General features: G+C 36.4%; 2 protein-coding genes across 4 annotated transcripts; both read left to right on the forward strand.

Moving 5' to 3' along the window:
- The first annotated feature begins 2,619 nt into the window (after positions 1-2,619).
- On the forward strand, positions 2,620-5,023 carry LOC6040695. Of its 3 annotated transcripts, XM_001849998.2 has the most exons (6): positions 2,620-3,137; positions 3,200-3,451; positions 4,316-4,415; positions 4,481-4,547; positions 4,613-4,768; positions 4,830-5,023. In XM_001849998.2, exons 1-6 carry the CDS (start codon positions 2,620-2,622, stop codon positions 4,883-4,885), a joined length of 1,149 nt encoding a protein of 382 aa, XP_001850050.2. In that variant the 3' UTR covers positions 4,886-5,023. The 3 variants fall into 3 exon arrangements, with proteins under 3 accessions (XP_001850050.2, XP_038104519.1, XP_038104520.1); XM_038248591.1 differs by lacking the exons at positions 4,316-4,415; positions 4,481-4,547; positions 4,830-5,023 and having other exon boundaries at positions 4,613-4,766; XM_038248592.1 differs by lacking the exons at positions 4,316-4,415; positions 4,613-4,768; positions 4,830-5,023 and having other exon boundaries at positions 4,481-4,555.
- A 5,441-nt stretch (positions 5,024-10,464) lies between these two features.
- LOC6040693 (odorant receptor 94a) lies at positions 10,465-12,025 on the forward strand. The gene is made up of 6 exons (XM_001849996.2): positions 10,465-10,984; positions 11,050-11,301; positions 11,358-11,457; positions 11,515-11,616; positions 11,678-11,833; positions 11,899-12,025. The coding sequence occupies exons 1-6, from the start codon at positions 10,467-10,469 to the stop codon at positions 11,956-11,958; spliced, it is 1,188 nt and encodes a 395-aa protein (XP_001850048.2). The 5' UTR covers positions 10,465-10,466; the 3' UTR covers positions 11,959-12,025.
- Positions 12,026-12,579: the final 554 nt, after the last annotated feature.

Genomic DNA, 12,579 nt, shown 5'->3' on the forward strand with positions numbered 1-12,579 from the left:
GGGGAACGGGGAAGGAGGGAGGTTTTGAATTTGTGACAGCCCATTTAAGGTTGCACAGCAACCAAGGAAGTTGTTGTCTTCTTTTACCAAAATAGTCAAACTTACGGACCCAATCCTGCAAAAATCTGATAGTAAAAATAGTCAAACTTTGTTATAAATTATATGGTAGACTGTTTTTTAGGGGATGAATAAAAAATTATATCGATAGTTCCCGTAGTTTTGAAGATACTAAAATTTCTGTAACATAAATCTGGGTGCAACAGCTCTGGTTGATGTGCACCGTTAAAGGTATATGAAAAGTGCCGGACAGGGGGAAATCCCGAAAATATTACACGTAATATTTGAAAACCCCCTTTTGATTTTCTTTCAGCCATGAATAACACTTAATATATGAAATTGCTTTCAACTAGCGGCAACATGTTCTTTTGAACATTAGTTAATCACTCACTAGAAAAATAATTCCGAAATATGTAAATAACTAGCAAGCGCCATCAAAACAACAAACGGGACAAGTCTTTTGACGTTCGACTTTTGGCGACCCATTCCAATCGAAGGCTGAAGAAAACCGAGCGAGATGCGAAGGCAAATGAAGAACAAAGGGTGGCCACTAACACCACCAGCCGCGCCTGTTGGAGTGAGCCAGTGATGCCAGGAAACTTTCTCTATACATGCTACTTTTCGTGAGTGTTCGCTGTTCGCTTAAAAACACAATTGGCAGCACTAAGCAGACCCAAAAGAGCGCTGGAAGAAAAAAGAACTAAGCTGAGAAAAGGAAAATGGGCGTGGCCCGATGCATTCTCGACTGATTAGAATAGATTTGGGAAATATTTTTTTAAATGCTTGTAAAAGGAATAGAATAACTTTAAGTAAAAGTGAAAATAAACAGAAATGTTCACAAAAAGTTGCTCTACTCGTTGGTGTACTTGGTTTTAGTAAATTTCAAGAAACACTCCAATTATCCAGCATCAATCAAACACGACCGCTTATTAGACTTAAGTGCGACAACTGCCCAAGTAACATTTTAGGCTTTATCAAAGCTGTCACAACCGCTATAAAACCTATCAGCCAAAACCAACATTAAAACCCCTTAGCCAAAAACAAACTCCCCAGAACCTTGATAAACCCCACTTAAAACCCAAAAGGACCTCCGCAAAAGGTTGTCACGGCCTATTTATAAAACCTACATAGTTCAAGGCATTACAACTGAATCCTAACAACATCCTCAAAGCCTTGATAAAACCTTTGTTAAAACCTAGTCAGGAGTTATGAAAAAATGACATTTCATACGTCTTCAAACGTCTTATGCCAAATAGTTTTTATTTTGGCAAAAATAAGTCTTCGTCTTGCCAAATGAAATTATGGAGATGGTTGTCAAAAATGGCGATGATAAATAACAGATATTAGAGGTAATCCAAATAATTTGAAAGCTTATTTCTCGCAATTGATGGCTCAAATTCAGCTGCGGTTGAAATTTTATTGATAAATGTAGAGGAGATAGAGCCAAAAACTTCAACTCGCTTCATCAAGAATCAATATTTGGTAATCATAGTGTTTTGTTAAAAAAAAATATTATTGCAATTCTTTGAATAAAATGTTCAAAATATTTTTAAACATCTATCGCTTTATTATTTATACCAGAAATTCAGCATAAATGTGTGTTTTCATCAAATTTAAATAAAAATTTTCAGTTTTCTATTTTTTCAATCAAGATGGCGGTCAATCATATTCAATCAGAGTACGCGTTTAGCGCCATATTTATGCACTGCTATTTGGCAGCGATAAATGCTCTTTTAGGAGCTCTGGTTTTCAAGCCTCTATTAAAACTTTCATAAAACCTTATTGAAAGCCAGTCGGCTTTTATTTCCACCCGGTTTTATGTCCGAGGCATAAAACCCTGTTAGAACCTATTAATTAGCTCTTGCGTGTTGGTTGCGGTGAATGCCCAAAACTTGGTGGTGGCTGGTTGGTTTAAAAATGTTACTTGGGTGGCCAAAGGGATTTCAGGTCAGAACGCGTTTGACGCACGTACAAGTTAAACTACCGTAAACATTTGTAGTTATAACTCGCGACTCCAGCAACCAACTTCAACCAAACTTCGGTACAATGCACAGAATGGACAGCCAAAAAAACGTGTTTGTTATTGTTTACATTGCGTGCTCTAGTTTTCGTTTATTCAAGGTCAAACATTAAAACGCGTTTTTCTCGGAGCGTCTAAACCGTGGGTGCGACAAGATAGCACGACGATGTCATCATGGTTCACTTTTTTAAATTACTTTTTTTGCGCACAAATTAATGAATGAATGGTAAATGAAGAATAGATAAGCACGATACAAAATAAAATTTCCCAAACACCTGTACAACTAAATAACTGCGAAATTTGAGATTTTTTTTGCTGGATGGTGTTATTCGTTGATCATCAGATTTGTATGATTCCTTGAGTTAAAAATAGTGGAAAATTTCTATAAACGCTTCCAATTAAATTCATCAAATAAATGAACGGCTAGTGAAATGTTTTCACGAAATCGTTATCCCAAACAAATTGACAATTTAATTGTTATCCAATTATTTCATTCAGGCATAAAAACCGCAATCCCCAAGCTAACAATCCACTCTTGTACAATGCTGTTCAAGAAAGACAAACCCTTCCCGATGATGGAGACCACCGTGAGGTTGTGCAAGTTTATTGGCCTGTGGCACGACACCGACCTCGGTAAGGTGTGCTGGCAGGCCAAATTCACTCTGGCAAGTTTGACCTTTTGGTACATCGTTCCGGAAATTTGCTTCGTGACCCGCCAGGACCGGGAACTGACCATACGGTTGAAAGGTATGATTGAGATATTGGCCATGTCGATCTTCGTGGTACGCATCGGTGCCCACGTGCTCCATCGGGGAACGCTGCAGAGGTGCTTCTGGGACGTGCAGGAAACGCTCGGTCAGTTCGTCGACAGTGGCCACGTGGAGGTGCAGAAAATGCTCGAACATCTGGTGAGTTCGGCTAGCTTCATCACCAGGAGTTACACCACGGCTTTGCTGTGTAATGCCTCGCTTTACGGTGATATTCCGGCACTGATTGCCATTGGGCAATATCTGATGGGAGCAGACATCGAAACCTTTCCTCCCACGATCTTGGAGGCTGAGTAAGCTTTTGTAATTTCGAGTGTCCTGAGAAAGCTAAGAAAGCTCTCTCTCTCTTTTGTAGTTACGTCCTGTTTGAACACCAGTCCAATATTCTTGTGTGGATACCGGTACTATTAGTATCGATCGCTACTCAATACTCAATGTTGACGTCATTGGCCGCAAACGAGTGCTTGAATTGGAACCTTTTGCATCATGTTTCGTGTCTGTTCAAAATGGTCAAGTTTGAGATCTCCCACTTGGGCGAGTGTTCCACCTCGGATGAATTCAAAAAACGACTGGTGAAAATTGTCACCGTTCACGACGCTGCTTACAGGTAATTTTATTTGATAAAATAAACAATTAATGTTTGATTAAAATTTTGGTTTATTACAAGGGTTTCCAGAAGCTTTTATTACTTGCCAGTCTGCCAATTAATTACATTAATTACTTCATTACTTTTCACTATGACCATTATAAAATATTTAATATTAAATAAATTTAAGTATTTATTTCTACGGTTCTAAACTAAAATATTTATAAATAGCTCATTCGATAGCTCTTTCAAAATTAAAATTTAATAAAATAAAAAAAAATACTCAATATCAAGCAAAGGATAGGCAGTATTGTTATGTTCAAAGTCTTAAATTATGCTTTTTAATTTATATTTTTGTGCCAATCTTAAACATTTGAAAGACAATAGTTTATAGGTCCTTTTAAAAATAAGCTTTGGATTTTTACAATTATTTAAAAAAAATGAATAGATTTTGGATTCATAAAACATTTTTCACTGGGTAATATATCAAGGCGTTGTCTTCTGTTGTTAATCAGCTTCGCTAAACAACATGTTGAAAATAAATTGTATGGAAGTTTTAGGAAAGAACTATGGTGAATAAGGCCTTCTACATATAAATCCAGTCTTTTTTTAATCATTGTGTGACGCTCTTATTTGAAATTAAAAATCAATACTATTATAATAGATTATATATGAAAATCAAAAAGTTTCGTTGAAGAAGTACACTATAAATATTACTTTCATTAGTCAAAATTACTTTATTTACCAATTAATTACTTGAAATCACTCTAGTTACCATGAATTACTGAGTAATTAATTTATTACCTTATTACCAGCTTAAAATCAAAGTAATTATTAATTACTTGCCAGTCTGAGGCCTTGCTGGAAACCCTTGGTTTATTACAGAAACGCATTATGTCTAGAGACAGTCTTGAGCCCTGTAATGTTCATTCTCTACTGTACCTTTGTGACAAAAGTGTGTGCCATGATGCTTTTGGTAACGATTGTATGGAGTTCATTTTTAAACCAAACAATCACAAAAAAAACATGATAATTTGTAATTTCTTACAGGTCGACGATTTTTTTATAATCGCGATGATGTTATTTGTCAATGCTTGGCACGGAACTTACGGAAGCGGTCATTTCCTTGAATAAATTGTGCACGATGACTTTTTTTTTGAAGCTTTTCCTATTTCTCAGCAGAGTTCAGCCATTTCGGAGGCAATCTATCAATGTGGCTGGACCGAGCGAACGCCTTCGGAGCAAAAACTGCTGATGTTTGTGCAGATGCGTTCGCAGCGCCGGGTGGCCATCACGGTTTGGAAGTTTTTTGCCCTCGGAAGGGCGTCGTTTTCTGTGGTATTTAATGTTTAATTGTACTTGACTAAGTTAATACAATTTGATTCTGCTTAATTTACAGGCTATAAAGACCACATTCCAGTACTTTACAATCATGAGGCAGTTGTGCGAAATTGAAGTTTAGAAATGGAAGAGAAGATAACAGATCAGCTGTAATCTTCGGCTCATTATTAAATAATTAATTTTGGATGCTTCAATGCCCTTATTTGGCTAAAACCTAAAATAAATGTTAATGATTTGTTATCTGAAAGTATACTTTCCAGTTTTATTCCATATTTAATTACAAAACAGAAACAATATAAAAAAATCCATTTAAATTTTAAATACATTTTTTAACATTGTTGAAAAGTATTTCAGGATTTTTGTTGGGATTTTTTCTTATACTATCATCATCTGGAGTGAAACTGGACACATGGAGTGAATTGGGGCAGCTATGTTAGCCTTGTTACCGCACAATATTTTGATATTTTTTATTAGTTTCTGATAGGAATTTCATTTTTTTAATTGTTCAGAAAACCACTGTCCCTTTTCAGACTGGAGCAATTCTCTACGAAATCGACCGATTTTGTCATTTTTTATTTTTTTCTATCACCAAAGAAGCCATTTTGTGTCATTGGTTTACCCATAAAAGACTCCATACAATTGTGGTAGCTGTTCATACAAAAACTAACTTAATCCACCGACGTGGTCGGAGCCTTCCTCACTTATTTCCAACAATGGCTGATGTGATGGAATTGTACAAACATTTCATCTATTTTTTAGATCCGGAACAAAAAAGTACATCAATATCACTTAAGTGTACACATCTCGAGACAGGGTTGCCAGATATTCAATGTTTTAGGCTCGTTGGAAAGGTCTTTTAATAACCAGATCTTGAATGTTTTGGACTCGTTGGAAAGATCTTTTGATAACCTAACCAACGAGGGGTTGGATGGTCGATCCGGACATAGTTTACATACATTTAAGTGAGATCCGGCTTCCAAAAAGTACATCAATATCACTTAAGTGTACATATCTCGAGACAGGGTTGCCAGATTTTCAATGTTTTGGACTCATTCGAAAGATCTTTTGATAACCTAACCAACGATGGGTCAGATGGTGGATCCGGACCTAGTTTACATACATTTAAGTGAGATCCGGCTTCCAAAAAGTACATCAATATCACATATCTCGAGACAGGGTTGTCAGATCTTCAATGTTTTAGGCTCGTTGGAAAGGTCTTATGATGACCTAACCAACGATGGGTCGGATGATGGACCCAAACATAGTTTACATACATTTAAGAGAGATCCGGATATATGTGAAAACACATTTTTATACATAACTTTTGAACTACTTATCGAAACTTCAATCTGTATAAAACTCAATCTATGGGACCCTAAACCAAGTCGAATGCAACAGGTTCGGGTCAAATCGGTTCAGCCAGTGCCGAGAAACATGAGCTAGTTTGTTGGTCACATACATACATACACACACACATACACACAGACATTTGTTCAGTTTTCGATTCTGAGTCGACTCAGAATCAAATTCTGCGCAAATGTCTGTGTGTGTGGTAGGATGTTGATAAAAAAATTGTCACTCGATTATCTCGAGACTGACTTAATCGATTTTGACCGTTTTGACCTCATTCGATCCGGCTTGGGGTCCCATAAGTCGCTATTAAAAATTATGCAGTTAAATTAAGTACTTCAAAAGTTATGCTAAAAACTAACTTAATCCACCTATGTAGTTGGTGCCTTCCTCACTCTTTTCCAACAATGGGTGATATGTAAAATGATGGGTTTGGACACAAATTTGATCCAAAAAAACACACATATCACTCAAGGGCTCATAAGTGGCATTATAAGTGGTCAGAACTCGAGACAGGGTTGCCAGATCTTTAATGTTTTGGACTCGTTGGAAAGGTTTTTCAATTACCTAACCAACGATGGGTCGGATGATGGATCCGGACATTGTTTACATACATTTAAATGAGATCCGGCAACAAAAAAAGTACATAAATATCACTTAAGTGGTTATAACTCGAGACAGGGTTGCCAGATCTTCAATGTTGTAGATTCGTTGGAAAGGTCTTTCAATTACCTAAATAACGATGTATAACATGATGATGTTTGGTTCAGTTTACTGCCATTTATTCATCTTCCGAAAATATGCGAAAACACATTTTTATACATAACTTTTGAACTACTTATCGAAACTTCAAACAATTCAATAGCACCGTATGGGACCCTAAACCAAGTCGAATGCGACTGGTTTGGTCAAAATCGGTTCAGCCAGTGCTGAGAAAACTGCGTGACATTATTGGTCACATACACACACACATACACACACACATACACACACACATACACACACACAAACACACACACATACACACACACACATACACACACACATACACACAGACATTTGTTCAGTTTTCGATTCTGAGTCGATATGTATACATCAAGGTGGGTTTTCGAGCTTTTAATAAAAAGTTCAATTTTAGAGCAGGATTATAGCCTTACCTCAGTGAGGAAGGCAAAACGGTACGTAAATATTCGAACAACTTTAACTTTTCAAAGAATTTTTTGATTGATTTCTTCGGCAAAATTATAGGTAATGATGAGGACTATTCAGAAAAAATACACGAAAAAATTGTTGATTTTTAAATTAACTTTTGTAAAGTATTTTTCGATTGCAAATTCAATTTTACATAAAAAATAAGGTCAAAAACAAAGCAAAGTCCTCGTCAATACCTACAAATATGCCAAAGACACCAAATCAATCAAAAAATTCCTTGAAAAATAAAAAAAAATCAGCCACTTTTTGTGTGTAGGGAGCAATAGAACTCGAAAATAACATTTGAGACGGGCGTAAGGTATTTAAATATTTTGTAGTTTGCAATTTAAATATTGCTGTATCTCGAAGCCGTTGCATCGTATCAAAAATTGGTCAAAGACAAACTTGTAGGAAATTGGACGGGCTTTCTGAAAAAAGACACTGAAACAAAAATACATGCCACTTTTATGTGATTTTTAAGTTTTTAAGTTTAAAAGTTAAATTTGATGGTGATGTCACGATTTTTTTTCGCTCAAAATTTTTGAAGAAATAGAGTATGTCTCTCCTAAAAAAATACAAAAATTATTTACTACAAATTTTTTTTTGAAAAGTGGTCTTAACGTCAAAATTTTTTAGAATCGATAGTGGGAATCGATTCCTCAGACAATTTTACATAAAAGTCTCGATATTGACTATTGTCCTAAGCCCAATCCTTGGGAAGATACAGCGGTTTAAAAAAATGTTGAAAAAATTGTTTTTTTGGTGATTTTTGGCAATTTCTATATGACAGACTTGGTTTTTCTGTCTCGTAAAAATTTTTACCGGAAAGCTCGTCCAATTTCCCATAAGTTTGTCATTGACAGCATTTCAAATAAATGTATGGGCCTACAGATATATACGTTTAATTTCATTGCTCATAACTGAAAATAGAATATTTTTTTCAGTGTGGTAAAAACCTGGATATTAAATAAGCTTACGAAAAAAATAAGACAAGTCAAATTGAAAAACTGTCAAATGCAAACTTATGGGAAATTGGACGAGCTTTCCGGTAAAAATATTTACGAGACAGAAAAATCAAGTCTGTCATTGAGAAATTGCCAAAATCAACCAAAAAACCTATTTTTTCAACATTTTTTTTTTAAATCGCTGTATCTTCCCAAGGATTTTACTTAGGACTATGGTCAATATGCAGACTTTTATGTACAATTGTCTGAGAAATCGATTCCTACTATCGATTCTGAAAAATTTTGACGTTTAGACCACTTTTCAAAAAAAAAAAACAGTTGCAGTAAATGATTTTTGTATTTTTTTAACATTCCTACGCCCAAGGCTCAAAAAAAGTTGGAACGGTAACTTCAACTCAATGGTTCTAGGGAATAACTCAACCAATCAAGATGATTCTTCTTTCCAGTGATTAGTTAGGATGTCTAGATGATTCTAGAACTTCCCAGACCTTAATTTGATCAAATCTGCGATTTTTGCGATCAAAAACATCGTTCCAACTTTTTTTTTCTCGCGTGTAAAAAAAATCGCCAAAAATTCCGCGGAGACTGTTGTTTTAAAAAAGGTGGAACGATGTTTTCGGTCGCAGAAATTACAGATTTGTTCAAATCAAGTTCTGCAAAATTTTAGGATCATCTAGACATTCTTAAAAATCACTGGGAACAAGAATCGTCCCAATTGGTTGAGTTTTGCCCGAGAACCAGCGAGTTGAAGTTACCGTTCCACCTTTTTTGGGAGGCTTGGGCGTCCGTGTAAGTTAGACATGCGTTGGGCGTTCCAGTGTTAAGGAGAGACATACCATTCTGCATTTTTCGAGAGTCTTTTTGTAACATTTTAGGCTATTTCCTCAAAAATTTTGAGCGAAAAAAATCGTGACATCACCATCAAATTTAATTTTAAAACTTAAAAACTGAAAAATCTCATAGAAGTGGCGTGTATTTTTGTTTCAGTGTATTTTTTTCAGAAAGCTCGTCCAATTTCCTACAAGTTTGTCTTTGACCACTTTTTGATACGATGCAACGGCTTCTAGATACAGTAATTTTTAAATTGCAAAATACAAAAATATTTAAATATCTTACGCCATTCTCAAATGTTGTTTTAGAGTACTATCAGCTCCATTTACACAACAATGGCCTGATTTTAGCTGGAATTGCTCTGGAGAAAAAGAAAGTTTTGCGATCAGACTCAAATTTTTCTGTTTGGCCGTTTGGGTAACCTACACCGTGCTAGTGTGGTCCCAAAAATGGCAATTTTCTTCATTTTTAGCAAAACCACATTTTTCAAAGAATCATAACTCCACGCCAATTCAACCGATTTTAGTTGTCTTGGACGCAAATGAAAGACTGGTCTTTCTGGGAAAACTAGCCTGAAGACCGAAAAATCTAGCGCAACTTTTGAAAAGGTCTAGTGAAACTTCAAAACGACGTTTTGATGGTGTCTGGACCAATGAGCCTCTGCCTGATTTTTTTTTATTTGATTCCTCGGACAATTTTACGTAACACACAAAAATGAAAGGTGTTCGTGAACAGGATTCCAAGATATGATTTTTGGAAAATAAAAATTGAGATTTTCAACGAAATCGAGAAAATGGCAAAGACATAAAACTTTTTTAACTTAAACTGCGATAACTTTAAAATTTCAGCGATGACTCATACATGTTTGGGTCCTGGAAAATGGTTTAATTTATACCAATTTTACCATGTTTTTTTTAAATTCATCCTGAAAAGTTTAATGAAAATTTAATTTTCAGGACGCCACAAATTTTCCATTCATCAAATGAACATATCTGCTCAAGCACGTGCAATCAACGAGCACGTGTATAAAATGGGCACAAACACGTGTAGAATTGTTATTCCTTCATAGAAAACAACTAAAAAAAACACACACAAAATTGCAGTAAAAACTTTTTTTGAAATTTCTATGAGCATAATATTGTGAGTAAGGAAATATATTTGTATTTGACGTAAGCAGATTTTTAAACAGGTTTTTTGTTAGGTGCAGACTGTTTCATCTTGTTCTAGAATCTTCGAATGTTATTAAGAAAAAAGTTTAAAAAATTCATAGTTCACCAAGTGCCACGTGGCATGAATGGACACTTTTCTTTCTATAAAAACGAAAATGTTCCTCCCACTTCAAAACAGAACCAATCACAATGTCGTCCATCAACCTTCCATCCTTTCCAATGATGGTCGGAACCGTCCGGTGGTGCAAACTCATCGGTCTCTGGGACGGAACCGGTTCTGCAAGATATCACCCGAGGACACTGACGCTGCTGCTGGCGCTCATCTTCTGGTACATCTTGCCGACCTGTATGTTTGTTCTACGCCGCCAGGACCGGCCCCTGACGCTGGTTATGAAGGCCGTCCACGAGGTGATGGCGATGACCGCCTTTGTGCTGCGGATCTCTGCCCACGCACTGAGCCGTTCAACGCTGGAAAAGTGCTTCTACGAGGTCCAGGGTGCCCTCGACGAGTTCGCACGCAATGGTCAACTCAGTGAGGATATGAGGAAGCACCTGGAACGGGCGGATGTGGTTCTGGCGAGGTACTACATCCCTGGGAACTTGTTTGGGATATTCCTGTACGGTGGCCTGCCGGGAGTACTGGCGATTGGTCGGTTTGTGTTCACTGGGTATGCTGAGGAACTTCCGGCGACCGTCCTAGAGGCAGAGTAAGTGTGTGTGTTTTTGGGATAGATTCTTGTGCGATCTTCAACCATACAATTTTTCCCAACAGTTACGTGCTCTTTGATCATCAGTCCAACTTTTGGATCTGGCTGCCGACGCTGATCGTTTCGGTCGCCGTTCAGTACGGAATGATCATCGGGATTACCGCGAACGAGACGTTCTGCTGGAACCTGATCCACCACGTGTCCTGTCTGTTCAAGATTGTGTCCGCTAGGGTGGCCCGGCTGGATGAGTTTGAAGAAGAGGAGGCTTACCAGCAGGAGCTGGAGGCTATTCTGGAGACGCATCTCGTTTGCTACAGGTCGGGAAAGGTTTGGGTATTTTCGAGAAGATTAAAAAACCATTACTTATTTTCAGGAGTGTTTGCTACCTCGAAAAGGCTCTCTACCTTCAGATGGCGGTACTGTACAGTGCTTGTGTTGCTGTCACCTGTTTCGTTCTGTTTGTTGTTAGCATTGTAAGTATAAGGCATTTCACATCTTTTCGATTAAAACAACATTAACGCAACTTAAAGGTTGATGACCTATTTCTGCTCGCAATGATGGCCTTCGTGTTGAACTACCACGTTTTTCTAATATTTTCATTTTCCGTGCTGGGGAGTGAGTTGATGGATGCGGTACTGTTTATGATCATTTTTAAATTAAGATTATTTCTAATCAAATTTCAATTTTCAACAGAGCACCTCGGTTGCGGAGGCAATTTACAACATAAAATGGTACAATCGATCGATTTCAGAGCAACGTTGCCTCCAGTTTATGATTTACCGGTCACAAAATGCGATATTCATTACGGCTGGAAAGTTTTTCAAACTAACTCGTGCCACATTCATGGTGGTAAGCTGATCTGTGAAATTTTATCAAAATGAGTAGTCGTTTGTTTAATCTCTTCACTTTTCTAGGCTATGAAAACGGCGTTTTCATACTTTACAATCATGCAACAGCTCTACGCAGAGGAATGAAAAATGATCTGAAGTGCCCAAAATCATGCTAGTCTCACACAGCAAATAAATTAGAAGTTTAGATTAATCTTTTTCATTAATTCATCACTTTAAACCCCTTTAACACGTTTATCAGTTTTATGAAGGTTAAACAATTAAATTGGATTAGCTTCTTTTTTGCAGAAAAAATAGCTGTTTCGATGCATGAAAATCTCAATCAAAATACTTAAAAACTTTCAAATAAAAAGTGCAAGAGTTGAAAAGACGTGTTTTTTCAATAATTTTCAGCCTGAAATGCTGATGTTTTGGAAATGTGATGTCCATTTGACTTTTATTGAACGCCCAATTTGATGGCGTACTTAGAATTCCTTAAAACAGATTTTTTATCGAAAAAAAATACAAAAAAAAATGATGAAATTATTTTGTTACTCATCTGTAAACAATTTTGGCACATTTCATATTATGGGAAATTTAATGCACTTTTTGAATCTGCAATAAGTCAGAGGGATCATTTTTTCATTAAAACAAAAATGTTCATTTTAAAATTTCGGGTTTTGTGTAACTTCCAGGGTTATTTTTTAGAGTATAAGATGTAAAGCAGACAATTGCAAAAAAATATATAAACTTAAGGAGTTTACAAGT

The sequence above is a fragment of the Culex quinquefasciatus genome, chromosome 1 (assembly GCF_015732765.1).
Source record: "Culex quinquefasciatus strain JHB chromosome 1, VPISU_Cqui_1.0_pri_paternal, whole genome shotgun sequence".
Classification (NCBI taxonomy): domain Eukaryota; kingdom Metazoa; phylum Arthropoda; class Insecta; order Diptera; family Culicidae; genus Culex; species Culex quinquefasciatus.